Here is a 14,289-nt window from a genome sequence, read left to right on the forward strand (position 1 = left end):
GTATGAGCTTCAGCCTGTTCTGTTATACAATGATCCGCATGGTCGGTGGATGGTTGTACAGTGTTTGTTGAATGGTCGAGTTTATGAATTTGGAGGCACATATGCATATACGGCCTCTGGGCAAAGAGCTGCTTTGTGGCGAGAATTCTCCTCTCGCCCATGGACATCGAATGCATTTCTATGTGGAGATTTCAATAATACTCCTGGTTTGCTTGACAGTACCACAGGAAATTCGCATATGCTGCTTGCGGAGAAACACAACTGGGATCACTTTGTTGCCTCTGCTCAAATGATTGATATATGGCGTTCTTTGTATCCTGATGCCTCTGGTTTCACCTTTCAACATGTTGCTCACTCCTCGTATAGAGCAAGATTGGATCGTTGGTATTTGCATAATGGGCAACAGTATGAAGAATTTGTATGTGACATGAGGATAGACTATGCTCTGCAACTATCGGATCATTATCCTCTTTTGCTGTCGTTGTATTTTGGACAGTCTATTTGTGATCGGCCCCTTCACAAGAAACGTTTGTTGCATGTTAATAATGCCTATCTTACTCATGAAGTTTTTCGTCATATGGTTGCCGATATTATTCCTCCGTTGTTGGCTCATATGCATATTGATGTGGATGCTGCTTGGTATCGTTTTGTCATGAGAGTACAAACTGTGATTTCTGACTATGGTAGGCAGCATATGCAGCGAATTCAGGAGAATGTCGGTGATGCGAAACAGGTTAGTCAACGATTACAACAATTGCTAGATTTCCGCCCATTGTCTGACTCAGAAATGACGGAGTTATGTGAAGCTAAAGTGTGTATTCAGCAAAATGATAAGCGGAAGCTTGCTAAGTGGCAGACACGTGCACGTCAATAGGCCTTTATGGATAAAGGGTGTGCTTCGAAGAAATTTTTTAAGCATTTGCATCATTCAAGAGTCTCACAGTCGATTAAGCGGGTTATGCTTCCCTCGGGTGTTTGGACTTCTTCAAAGAGGGAACTTGCTGAGGCTATGGTCTCACATTACCGTATGGTGTTTGCTGCTCCATCTCAGCCGTCTTCAACAGCTTGTCGAGCGTGTGAATTGTTGCTTTCTTATGTTCGTCCGATCTTGTCCTCGCAGGAGGCACACTGCCTTGAGGACCCTTTCTCTGTCGTTGAATTGCATGGTGCCTTGCTTGCATTGGGTCGGTGGAGATCTCCTGGTTGGGACGGACTTACTGTGGAATTTTTCCTCTCGTTTTGGGATGCTCTTAAGCAACCCCTTATCTTTATGATAAATGTGGCATCGGAAAAACAGGATCTACCAATTTCATGGAAAGAGGGCTTGCTTAAGTTGTTTCCCAAGCAAGCGCTTTGCGAGCAGTTCTCTCATTGGCGGCCCATAACTCTGATGCCGGTGATATACAAGTTTTTGGCAAAAATGTTGGTCCATCGCATCAAGGACTATTTGTTTACAGGACTTCATCAGTCTCAGTATGGTTTTATTCCTCGTCGTCAAATCATGGATAATTTGGCCAATCTAATGATTGGCATGGAATATGCTAAGTATACGCAACAAGATGTGCTGGTCATGCAAGTTGATATTGAAAAGGCTTTTGACACGGTGTACTGGGATTTCATTGCTGCCACAATGAGAAGCCTAGGGTTTGGTCCTAAGTTGGCCAATGTGGTTCATTTCTTGTATGACTGTAGTACATCTTCGAGAATTCTGGACGGGGAACTGACAGAATCGTGGCCGCTTGGTTGTTCGGTTAGGCAAGGCTTCCCTATTAGTGCTTTGCTGTATGCAATTGCTTCTCATCCTTTATTGATGTATCTTGATCATTTGACCTCTGCGCAGCGTCTTCATGGTTTGCAGTTACCTTCGGGCCATACATTTATTGGGCAGGCTTATGCTGATGACTCGCTATTTATGCCCCGCAATCAGCAAAATGATGTTCAAGAGATTATGAATGCTTTGGAATTGTTTGCGCTTGCGGCTGGTCTTGAAGTCCATTTCCGTAAATCAAAGCTTCTGCCGCTTCGTTCTTGTGATTGGCATGCTCTGCTGTGGCCAGGAGAGATTGTTCTTCCAAATGTAATCACTAGGCATTTGGGTTATCCAATTGGATGGAATGTTACTCACAAGCAGAAAGCGGATTGGGTTATGGATTGCTTGAATGTTAAATTGCATTACAGGAAGCTTTCTACCTGGCCGCTACATGTTCGCCTGCGAATTGTTCAGAGTATCCTCATGGCATATGTTCAGTTCTTTTTGCCATTGTTGCATTGGCCCAGGCATTGTCTTCACTCTCTCATGTCGGCCATTTTGTCTCATTTGTGGCGAACGCGTGCTCACAAAAAAGGTTTGCGCTTGATATCTATGGCAAAACTTTGTACACCAAAGCGCTTTGGGGGTTTGAATATTTTGGACCTGCGTAGGCATGTCATTGCTCGAAAGGCTATGCTTTTGCCTACACTTGTGCATCAATCTCAGCCTTGGACTCTTATGTTTGCACACTTGAGTCAGCATGTGGTTACATCTTCATTTGGTCACTGGCAATCATCCATGTGGGAGGCAGTATTTGGTAAGATGGATGGTCGTATTCCTGGATGCCCGCTTTCTTCCACCTTGCTTTCTGCATGGAAACAGGTTACGATTCATCTCTCATGGAATGCTCGGACGGAAGGAAACTCGCTTCGTGCGGAGAGCCTTCATTGGAGTCGGGTTTTTTCTCTTACCTTGGTCGATCGCTCGCCTCGCCAGGCGTATTTTCTCTCCTGCCGTGGCATTCGAGTGGTTGAGGATGTGGTGGATGTAGCTGGTTTTACTTTCGAGTTTCCATTTGCCGCTCGCCGTTTTGGATTGGGCATGCACTATTGCCAGTTTTGGAGAGAATTACAACAAATGTTGGCTGGTTTTTTGCCTGTTTCCCCTTTGGCTGATGGTGATCGAATGTCTGACTGGAAGCTTGGGGACATGTCATTTCAAGATATTTCTGTTGGCCGGGCATATGCTCTGCTTCTGCCTCGTCCATGGATTGTTGATCATTGCAACGCTATTTGGGACATGCATAAATCCCATATTTGGTGGCGTAGGATTATATCTACAATTTGGGAAAGCCGTTTGCCGTTGAAAGAGCGGCTGTTTCTTTGGCGGTGTTTACTTGGTGTGCTCCCAGTGGGTACTTTTCTTCGGAAGCGCCGTATCCGCCCTTCATCATGTGTCCGTTGCTTATCTGCCGAGGAGGATGTTTGTCACCTCTTGTGGGAATGCAATGTCACTCGAGAATTCCTTCGTCGGGTATCTGCGTGTATGCGGTTACGTTTTCCTTCGACGGTCTTCCATAAGCGGTTTTGGGTTATGGGTATCTTCTCGCCGGCGTTGAAGTGCTTTGCACCCTTCTTCATGTGGGTCAGGTTTTGGGCATATTGGAGCCTGTGGCGACAGCGTAATGGCTGTATGTTCCATGGCATTCACACGGATCCTTTACCTTTCTTCAAGATTTCCCTTCGGCAGTCTCTGCGGTTTTCCTTGGAAGTTGGTGATATCACGGCAGAGATACATCAGCTTTCTTACGAATGCTTTTAGATATTTTGTACAGCTGAACACTGTTGTGTTCCTTTCCTTGTACATCTTTTGGGTGGGTTTTCCTCTCTTTGAGGTTTCCCACAGATAGTTAAATCAAATTGATTTACAAAAAAACGTGTGTGTGTGTGTGTGTGTGTGTGTGTGTGTGTGTGTGTGTGTGTGTGTGTGTGAGAGAGAGAGAGAGAGAGAGAGAGAGAGAGAGACGAGAGCTTGCAACCCATCCTAATACCCTTGGTATAAAAGGCAACTTGTACAGTGTGAAGAAACTAATTCTTCGTGTGTGACTACTCTCTTCCCACGGAGATGATGGCTGTCAAGTCATTAAGCTTCTGCTAATTTATTATTTAGCATGTGTCCAAATGAGATTAGCTAGGGCATTGCACCATTGTCATTGTGTGTCTAGAATTGAGCTAGTAGAAGGCCATGAGGCTTATTAAATCTCATCACTATCTCATGCATCCCAGTTTAGCTCTCCCCATTGATGTTTCGATGCTGTCATTCGATGGCTCTCTTAGGTGAAAAAGAAGTCCCCCATCTCATTGACACTTGTGTGTGGCATCATCGATTTGCTGAGCTCGAGTGCGCTTGAAATATTCATTGATTTGTAAGCTATTACTTCACTTTTTAAGCTATTGATTCTTCGACTTTCATCCCATTGCATTGCATAATTTTTCCCTAGTGTAAAGTGCTGACTTCAAATGTCCTTATCCGTCAGTTGCACATAATTCAAGTGAAAATTGGGCCAACTTTTGAGACCAATGGAGAGAATATTATCAATTTTTGGGTACAGTTGTCCCTTTTAAAGAACACGGAAGGCACTTTCTAAAAAGCATAATAGTTGAGCCATCGCTTTTCTCATCCTGAGGGAGTAGGAGCAACCGTGAAAAGTAATGAGGGACCAAATGTTTGGGTTGCAGGTGCTTTAGGGAGCAAATGTTTGGGTTGCAGGTGCTTTAGGGAGCTTGCTTTTGGGTGCCCTGCTTTTGAGGGGCAAGATTTTCATGCTAAATCTTTTTAGAGTCTTTAGTACAAAGCCAATAAGGCACTTTTTACAAAACATGCAAGTTGTGTCAAAGACACTCATGTGAGAAAGATTACGTACTCATTCTAGAAGTTTTTCTTGCTAAGTCTTTGAAAGCCTATAAAAACAAGGCCGAAGAGCCACTTTGTATAGAATACACAAGTTGTCTCAATGACTCTCCTGAGAAAGGTTCTGTACTTACTTTGTGAGTTTCATCTTTGTATGACACAGAAAGAAATTCCGTAAGGGGCACCTACCTTAGGAGCCCTTCATCTCCAAGAAGTACTCCACCTCTCATGCAACGTGACCACAAAACGTCTCAGCCCCGAAACGTTTCAGCCCTACCTTAAAGATCATACATACATATTGAGTGAATACATGCATAACTTATTTGAAGTACGTGTTCTAACAGCTTGGCATCAATTAAAATTCTAAGGATTTTGATGGCTAGATTAAAAAAAATTGGGACACTTTGCTCCTTGTTACTTCTTTTCAACCAATTCCCGTTCCAAACATAAAGGAAAAAAATTGCAAGTTTAGTCAAAAAAGTTGCTCAGAAGGGTCCTGATATGCTTATAAGAAAAGTCTCCCAATTTAGAGCACATAATACTTTGCCTAAGGATTTGCAGGAACCCAAAAATGTTAAGGTCATCAGAGACTGGGGCAAAAGTAGAACCACGCCAGATGATGAGACTAAATAAACCCGTATCCATACAGAGGACAAAAGTTAGGAACTAAATGAAGCACATAGAGGACTTGCATCAAACATCTAACAAAACAGATCTGAGCATGATGCCACAAAAAGCCATTCCATTCCAAATGCCTTTATGTTGGAACAATACCCTGTGATCAAAAGAGATAATGCAACACAACTAAATTTTGCAAACAAACTTTCTGACCTATAGAAACCAACTGGCTTCAAGATTTCCGCAAGTTGATGGATTGTGAGCTCCTGTCTGAACAAGTTGCCAATAGTTAGACCACCAGGCAAAGCATGTAGCCGCATCATGGCAGCTGCAGTAACAGAGTCCCTCGTTTGAGAGCTTATCACAGCTGCAACGAGTATTTGAAATTGCTGGGTTTTCTTATCTGCAGTTCGATCTGCTAACTGCCACCCCAACATACAAACACATGATTGATCAGAATATTCGGGCTATTTTACTGATTGGCCTACGACGTACCTGATGTGTTCCCATTTGGTCTACGGGAGCATCTTGACCAGCTCTCATGGACCTGCAAAATATTCATGCACAAGCCATAAAATTTATAGGCTTTAAGAGGAAGACATTGAACATTGCAGAGTGCTTTTACTTTGCTATCCAAGCATTCCTAAATTTCTAGAAAGATCACTTCCTCTGCGAGTAACTTCACTTTGAAAGAAGGTAATTTCAACATTCCCTGAGACTCAACAGTCCATGAGAGAAAATGTAACAAGAGGCCACCACGTGCCAACTGACCAGAACAGACTTTAAGCACTTCAAAACAACTAAAGAGAAATGAAATGAAATGTAATATTAATGTCTTCAAAAGGCCAAAATGAGCTATGCAACCAAAAGGTTACATGTGGTGAATCTAATACCAGGTCTGGGTACAAAAAGTACAAGAACTGAAAAGAAAATAGTGGGTAGGGGTGGGGTGAAAGCTGATACAAAGGGAAGACAAAGGGTGAGCTGATACAATGGAGCTCTCTGACAGTCGAAGCATCATATACATATACATCATTATCCGGGACGGCTCCTATGTCGCGCCAGTATGGTATGAATCCTCTGTCGCAGTCTGCGTCGATATCGAGAGGGCCATCTCATCCGTGGGCAACGGGACCGCCCCAACTCTATCGCCCGATCAAGCAATATGCCTCTGGTACCTCTGGTGTTGTTATGCTGTGGGGGCTGCTCGAACTCCTCTGTCTATGACTGAAAGAAAGAGAGAGAGAGAGAGAGAGAGAGAGAGAGAGAGAGGAAATGAAATAAAATGTTATATTAATGTCTTCTAAAGGCCAAAATGACTTATGAGACCAAAGAGTTACATAATGGTGAATCTGATACAAGGTCTCGATAAAAAGAAAGAAAATAACTAAACAGAAAAACTACTAGAGCTGTAAAAGGTGGGTATCAAGAGCCAGAGAGAGAGAGAGAGAGGATCCACACGGTAGACTGAGAGTGGCGGAGTTCCACTCCCAAAGCACTGGCCCCAAAACCCTGGCTTCCCTTTCGGTATTTCTTTTATAATGCTTCACAAAGGTACAACTGTTGGGGGACTCTTCCTCTGCTTCCGCATATGCGTGAATGCCATGGTGAGTCCCCCAAGCCTCATATTTGAAGGCCCTTGGCCCCAAAAGCAACTGCTATGAAAAGTTGGTCTCCCAAAAGCTCTCAAGCTCAAAAGCTAGTGCCATAAGCCTTCTCCGCGATTTGCGTGCCATTCGTACAGCCTCCACATTGTGCGGACTATCCTTACAGTCGCCACGGCAGCGCTTTTTTTAACGGTGGGTAGGGTTCGGCCAGGTTGTCCATAGTTGGGGATTAATATTGTAGCCCGCTTATGTCACGTCACCTACTTGTGACATACCACCCTCTTGAAAGAAGAGTAATTGTTCGTTATTACACCTGCAAAACTCAATCCGATTCTTTAGCAGACACTGCCTTTATGCATGCATGATGCCCATCATTGCCAAACAAAAAATTCTCTAGCATGCATTACACCATACAAATCCACAATCACATTCTCCAATCATCTCATCCACATCGGAGCTCTTGATATTCCGGTGTAGCAATATTAGCCATCACACTGAGACCATATCCATGCAATCTCATCCAATTTGGAACTATTGATGCACCAGATTCATATGCTTCACAAAATGCTTTATAGATGACACCAAATTCACATGTGTCAACACATAACATAAACACATCCAAATACAACCGAATGCTCCCCAAACCGTAGTCGGCGTCATTCAAAGGGTTCCATATACAACCAAATGCTCCCCAAACCGTAGCATGCTTCGTTCAAAGGTTTCCAATTACAAATAAACGCTCCCCAGACTGCAACCTACATCAATCAAAGGTTTTCTGTTCCAACACAATGCTCCCCAAACAACAACCTGCCTTGTTTAGAGGTCCCACAAACAACTAGACACTCTCCAGACCACAGTCTATGTCGTCCAGAGGTTATCGAACACCATTCAGACTAGAACCAAACAATTTCAATCGACACCCAAACAAGTTTAGAATTGATCTAATCTATTCCAAACTATTTGCAAACAGTATTCTCAAACAGAGTTCCAAAAAGTATCTAAACTTGTTCTTGATGGCGATTTTATTCAGAGACTTGTAGTCAATGCATATTCTCCAAGATCCATCTTTCTTTGAAACCAACAACACTGGCGAACAATAAGGTGATGTACTGGGCTGAATGAGACCCTTCTCTAGAAGCTCTTTCACTAGGTTCATAATTCCTCTTTCTTCGTCGGAACCCTCTGAGATCTGTCATCTAGTTCCCCCGATTCTTTATCTTCACTGGAAGACTCTTGCCCTGTTGAGGTGGATATTGTCCTGTCCATAGGACAAGTCAGTGAGCCGGCATGCATCCCAAATCCTTGCTTAGTATGTCCCATAAGTCTTTGAATAGAGTCAAACTTCTCTTCTAGACAATACTCTCGAATCTCTTTTGGCAAACCATAGCAAAACCGATCAATCTGGTCTCGGAAAGTGACCTTCCGAAACAAAGACACTAGCAAATAAGTATCCCAAAACCTTTGGCAGTGGTCATTCAATGTATCTTTCTTAGTCATTCTCAAATGATGTCAAGCAATGATGACATCTCTTTCATATTTGTGTGAAATCCAAGTTGACGTGAAAATTTTCTTGAATTTTACCCACGTCGCGGGTGCTTCTCTGTGTAACAATAGAGCAAACCACCATGTCTGTGCAATTTCTTTCCAGTAAGAGGCCGCTCTTTGCACCTTGGAGTGTTCCGTGAACCGACCTCTAGAGAAGGCGACGTCAAACTGCTATACAAACTCAAGGGCTCGATGGGTGTCCTGGTAGCCTGAAAACGTCTCAAACCTGATGACCTGACCCCCTTCCTTGAACTCCTTGGTCTTCTTGCTCATTTGTTTCACTGTCAGAAGAGGACGAGCTCTCCTCCTCTTACCTGCTAGATGGCCTCCCATGCCTTCTAGAGTTTTTTAGAAATTTGCTTTTCTTACTTTTTCGCTTCTTCCGCCTTTTCTCATCCTCTCTGGAACTAGAGGACGATGAACTGTCAGAACTCTCTGAAGAGGAAAAAAATTTGAGTCATCCTCTAAACGAGCACGCTTCTTGGATCTGCTTGCCACCTCGAAACATGACTTCCGGCCCAAATAAACGGGGAAATCCACTGATTTCCTCTTCTTCCGAGAGTGCTTCAAGCCTTTCATGATCTAGTTCATCTTTTGGTCAAGAGCTCTGTCTAGCTCTTTCTGCGAGTACAGTTTTCTCTTTTCTGCACTCGTTTCAGCGTTCTTCCCAACCTCAGAGGAGAATCTATGGCCTCACGCCGTCTCGAGTGAATCTCATTAATATGGTAATTCTTCAAATGTTTCGCAAATCTCGGATCTCAAGAGTACTCCATCAATCTTTTCACACACGTGTCAGCCTGCAATCGACGTTCGTACTCCGCTCTTGCAAACTTCCCCGCCGAAAATTTGCCCAATCCTTCATTCTTTCTTTCAGATCCCGCACCTGGTTTCAACTTTTCTTTGCCTTCCCGTTGGGAGGTGTTCTCTGTCAGATTCTCCATGAGAACCCATGTATAGTCTTCGATTCTTTATGGCTTATGTCTTTAAGACAAAGCCGTGAAGACTGTGAGAGTGCGCGTGTGTGGAAGCATGAGAGAAATGAAATGAAATGTTATATTAACGTCTTCAAAAGGCCAAAGTGACCTATGAGACCAGAAAGTTACAAAGCGGTGTATCTGGTACAAAGTCAGAGTAACAAAACAAATTAAACTACGATAACAAAGTATAAATATTGCGGGATCCTAAACTAAGCAATACAATGTGAAGACAATATGGGAGGGGAGTAGAGATCCATCTTCAAAGAGATCCATCTTCATCTGCACTCTGGACGACGAAAGAGTATGGCTCGAATCCTTTGTTGTAGCCTCCTTCGAAACTGTGTAGCTCCTCTTCTCCGTCGGGGTCGTCTAGATCTCCCTAGCTCCAATGCTCGGTCTATGAGAATGCAAATAGTGCGGGTAGACCTCCCCACTGTTGGCTGCTCCTCTGTCTGTTCTTCTGGGTGTACAAAATCTAGTGTAAAGAAATCTGTGATCTATCTCTGGGGTTATCTCTCTTCAGCTCTCCTCAGTAAAGTTTCTCTATGCCTGTGTAACTCAAGTAGATATAGCCCAACACATCTTTGATCCTCATAACTCATGACCCTAGATAGAGACCCAAAACCTTCTCTGAATAGACAGTGAAAACGGCCTCATATCTCATAGCTCGTATCTCATAGTACATTGTGCAATGACATATGTAATGTACTTCTGTCTCTGGCTCTAGATGGCATAAGCGGCATATCCTGCTATCTGTTGGTGTCCCTCTGAATCTGTCAATCTCAATCTCGAGTTGATGCAAGGACGTGTGTATGTGGCCAATGGCACAACGCAAACCATGAGAAAGATGCGTGTCCATATAGCTAGGTCGAATCACAAACCCATCCCCCGTGAGGTGGAGAAGATGCTCTCTATAGAAAGCCATCTTTGTGCCCAACTCCTGTAACGGCTCTATCCATGTCCTCCTCGTGTCCAGCTAGATCAAATCCTGACGAATAAGTCTATTAATCTCTACCCGTGTCAGAGACCTCAAGGGTGCCTATAGAGAGTATTGAAAAGGAGGCAACCTGTCCATGGTGAAACCATGAGTCTAAAACCATGATGCCATCTGTGCATACCAGCATGATGTATCCCCATTAAGAGCTAATTGTCTGGAGGACTCTATAGCCACCCTGGCATATCTGTCTCTGGTAGTATCCCACAGACTGTGTACAAAGGAGTGGTCTGGTAAGCGCCTCAATCTCCATAGGGGGGGGGCAGCTAATTCCGCTCGAATGACTACCCCCAGGTAAGTGTATGCATCTGTATACTCCACAATCTTCTGACCATATTTGAAAGTGGGTACTAATCTCCTGACCCATTGCGGTGTGGTGTTAAACACCATAACCTTGGTTTTACCTAGGTTTACACAGAATCCACTATCCTCTGCAAAACTGTGTAGTGCATCCAAATGTCGTTGCATACCTTCTGGTGAGTCAGATATCAGCACAATATCATCAGCATATAGCAACAATGGGATCCACATCCCTGCCAGCTAGGCACCCCTGTCACCCTCTCGGTCAATGTAATCAAACACCTCATCAACATACATACCAAATAGAGTAGGAGACAATGGGCAGCCCTGTTTCACTCCAATAGTAGAGTGAACTAAATTAGATACCCCATCCGGAGTGCGTAGATGTCCCACCACTAATCTGTACAAAGCCATAATCCCCCAAATCACCTCTATGGGCACCCCCATCTCCTGCAATCTGCACATCAATCGAGCTCTTGGTACCATGTCAAATGCTTTGCGAAAATCCACAAAGCTACAATAGATCCGTCTCCCATGTGCTCTGCCCTCCTCAATGATGGCCCCGAGTGTCCGAATATGATCAAGAGTGGAGAAACCCCTCCTGAAGCCGGCCTGACCCTTTGCTCGTACACCCTCGCCCTCTGCCCAATTACTCAAGTGTTGCTCCAAAATAGATGCATACAATCGTGCCAATGTGTGTCCAACAATAATAGTGCGGTAGTTCCAAGGCTTTGTAGGGTCACCAGCCTTGAAGATGGGCACAATATAAGACAACCTCCAAGTCTCAGGTAATCCCTCACACATGGCACAATTGAACAACACTGCGAGAACCTCCATCAGCATATCCCTGGCATGTATAAAGTGCTCCGCTATGAGACCATCATGATCATATGCCTTCCCGGTCCTCATCCTGTCGATGGCCCTTTGTACCATCTCAGGTGTAAAGAAAGTGCTCGTAGCTGGGCAAGGCTTGGTAGGGTCTGGAAGGGGTTCCTGTCCAGGAACCGTATATAATGATGTCGCATATTGGCCCCACACATCAGGTGAAGTAATCACTGGGGGAGGGGAGTGCTCATGGAAGAGTCGCCATGCCTCTCCTGAGTCCCTACTCAAGAACATCTGATATAAGTCTCGCTCCATCTGAGCTAGGTAAGCTCGCTTCTTCCGTCGCACATGGCGTTGGAAAGCAATCCGAGACTGTCTGTAAGTGATGACTCCTAAAAGAAGATCCCTCTGAAGCTAGGCTCTCATCTCTCTGCACTCCTCATCATACCAGCTATTCTAGGGCATGCTCCCAGACTGTCGTCTCTTGCCCGGCTGAGTGTGTGGGTATGCCACTGATGCAGCCCCATGTAGTGTCTCAGTCACTAGAGTGGTGCACTCCTCCATTGAGAGGCCTGTACCATTTGTGCCAGTTGTGCCTTCCAATAGACGGCCCCAGATCTCCTTTGTATAGACAAAAGCAGTCTCTGGTGTAAAGGTATAGCGGGTGTGTGACCTGCCTCCTGATGTCTGGGTTGTACTATACTGAAATTTAACAGACAGTGTCAAGAGAGCATGATCTACTGCTATGTCCACTGGCCTGGCTCTCACTGTGAAATCCTGAATGCAGGGGACAAAGCTCGGTTGTGTCATAACATAATCCACTGTACTGGCCCCATGTCTGTGTGGAAAGCACACACACAGAGAGAGAGAGAGAGAGAGAGAGAGAGAGAGAGAGAGAGAGAGAGAGAGAGAGAGAGAGACTACAAACGCAAGATATGGTGAAGAGGGGGCGATCAACCCCACATGACTACCATGAGCAAAAGACCCTGTCTATACAATCAGATGATGGAAGTGGATATCCCCCTAGCCCCATAAATAGGTGCCCAAGGGGAGGTAGGGCAATATATGTGGGCGCCCAGACAGTGCAGTCTAAATGCATATGCAAAGGGTGGCCAGCCCGAAGGCACACTAGCCGTACATGTATGTCCTAGACTTGTGAAGCAACAGAGTGGTGTAAGTCTAACACCCCCTCTCAGCACCTGATGCTGAACAAATCGCGTGAAGTCGAAGATGTGAGGCAGATGATGAAGATGTCTGCAGTAGTCTGGGGTGTCCCAAACGCCAAGAGATCTCCATGGTAAAGTATCATCATGAGCGGTGTAGCAAACTGCTCTACTCCGTCGATACAGGGTGAAGATACTGCGGGAAAGTCCCAAACTGAGTGTGAAAACAACTCCTTGTCGTAAAAGAAGTGTCAATAGACCTACAAGTGTCCTGCCCAATAGGATCTGTGGTGTCTCTAGTCAAACCATCTAGAGAAAATAGGGAAGCCCAAGAACCATCATGAGAATGACCGGAAGCTTGTCAATGCATGAACCTGCAACCCAGAGTGGCCAGGTGGCTAAGCTGTGTAAAACTCCAGGAAGGCCAGATGTAGCAAGCTGCGTCGTAAACGTCCTCCGAATCAAGGAAAGCCAGACTAAACAATTTGCATTATAGAAGCTACCGTAAGCTGCAACAGTCACCGATAGACCGCACAGACCACCACCGGATGGTGTCCTGTCAGTAGGTAGGGTAATCCAAGATGAGGGGAGAGCCAAACTCAACAGTCTGCACTGTGAAGGGCCTTTAAGAAGAGGTGTAGTCAGACCAAGCTGTTTGCACTGTAATCATCCTCTGTAGAAGTAGGGAAGCCAGACTAAGCAATTTGTGCTGTGAAGATCCTCTAAGAAGAGGAAAGGCCAAAGTTCAAACTAATCTGTCTGTGTTTGCACCGTCTTGCCTGTATCTCCTGCCTCCAATCCTCCGGTGTCAACCAAAACAGAATCCGTGCCAACAACGCCACCAAACCGCAACTCGGTGTGGCTCTCAATGTGAATGAGCATGGAGTGGCCTACTGCCCAGGTCGGGGGATGAGTCTATTGTAAGGTTACCGAGGGTGAGTGTAAGCAACTCTGAAGGTGGAAATCCAAATGATCAGGAGTGTAGAAGAGCAACTGCACTACCATCCAAGCCAAGCTCCGGGTGACTCAAAATGTAGTCGTGTAATGATGCATGATCTCCCGCATCTCGCGGGTAAACTCTCCAAGAGAGTCTAAAGAACTGAAGTCCCACTCCAGTCTGTCGATCCAAGCAATGAACCTGTCCAAGAAGAGATCTAGATCCTCTCCCTAAGTCCATGTAGATGCTCCTGTGTAAGCAAGTGATATGACGTGTTGAGGTCAAGTGTAAGTGTCTCTCCACCCAAGATGGTGGTGTCTTCTCTAGGAATGTTGGAATCCCATATGCCATGAGCATGCCATATCTCGTGTGAACTCCTCTGATGAGTGCATAGGTGTGTCCATAGCAAACCACAAGTCACCACCCCCTTTGGAGTGCGCAACCGCCGGATTATGGTTGGAATGAATGCATCTCCCAAGGATCGTACGCCCGTAGATGATCAAGCCAATGTCAAAGATACCATGTACTGCAGCAATCATTGAGAGACCGCGCAGACCACCACCGCATGGTGTCCTAGTAGGAGGTAACTTCATCCTCTATAAAAAACGCAAACCATGTGGCTGCTGTCAACCCAAAAACACAATTGCGAGGCGATGAAAACGC

The 14,289-nt window shown here is 45.0% G+C and overlaps 1 protein-coding gene across 4 annotated transcripts in view; it reads right to left on the bottom strand.

Moving 5' to 3' along the window:
• LOC147461075 (uncharacterized) overlaps window positions 1-14,289 on the bottom strand; it is a 130,278-nt gene that overhangs the window by 72,767 nt on the left and 43,222 nt on the right. For 3 of the 4 annotated variants that reach the window (XM_086508704.1, XM_086508703.1, XM_086508702.1), the window contains exons 2-3: window positions 5,774-5,825; window positions 5,492-5,700 (exon numbers count right to left, since the gene is read on the bottom strand). In XM_086508704.1, the coding sequence (XP_086364830.1) occupies window positions 5,492-5,700; window positions 5,774-5,825 (261 nt within the window). The remainder of the gene's footprint in view (window positions 1-5,491; window positions 5,701-5,773; window positions 5,826-14,289) is intronic. The other variant, XM_086508705.1, reaches the window with a different exon arrangement.

The sequence above is a fragment of the Adiantum capillus-veneris genome, chromosome 3 (genome assembly GCF_014529385.1).
Source record: "Adiantum capillus-veneris isolate H3 chromosome 3, ASM1452938v2, whole genome shotgun sequence".
Classification (NCBI taxonomy): domain Eukaryota; kingdom Viridiplantae; phylum Streptophyta; class Polypodiopsida; order Polypodiales; family Pteridaceae; genus Adiantum; species Adiantum capillus-veneris.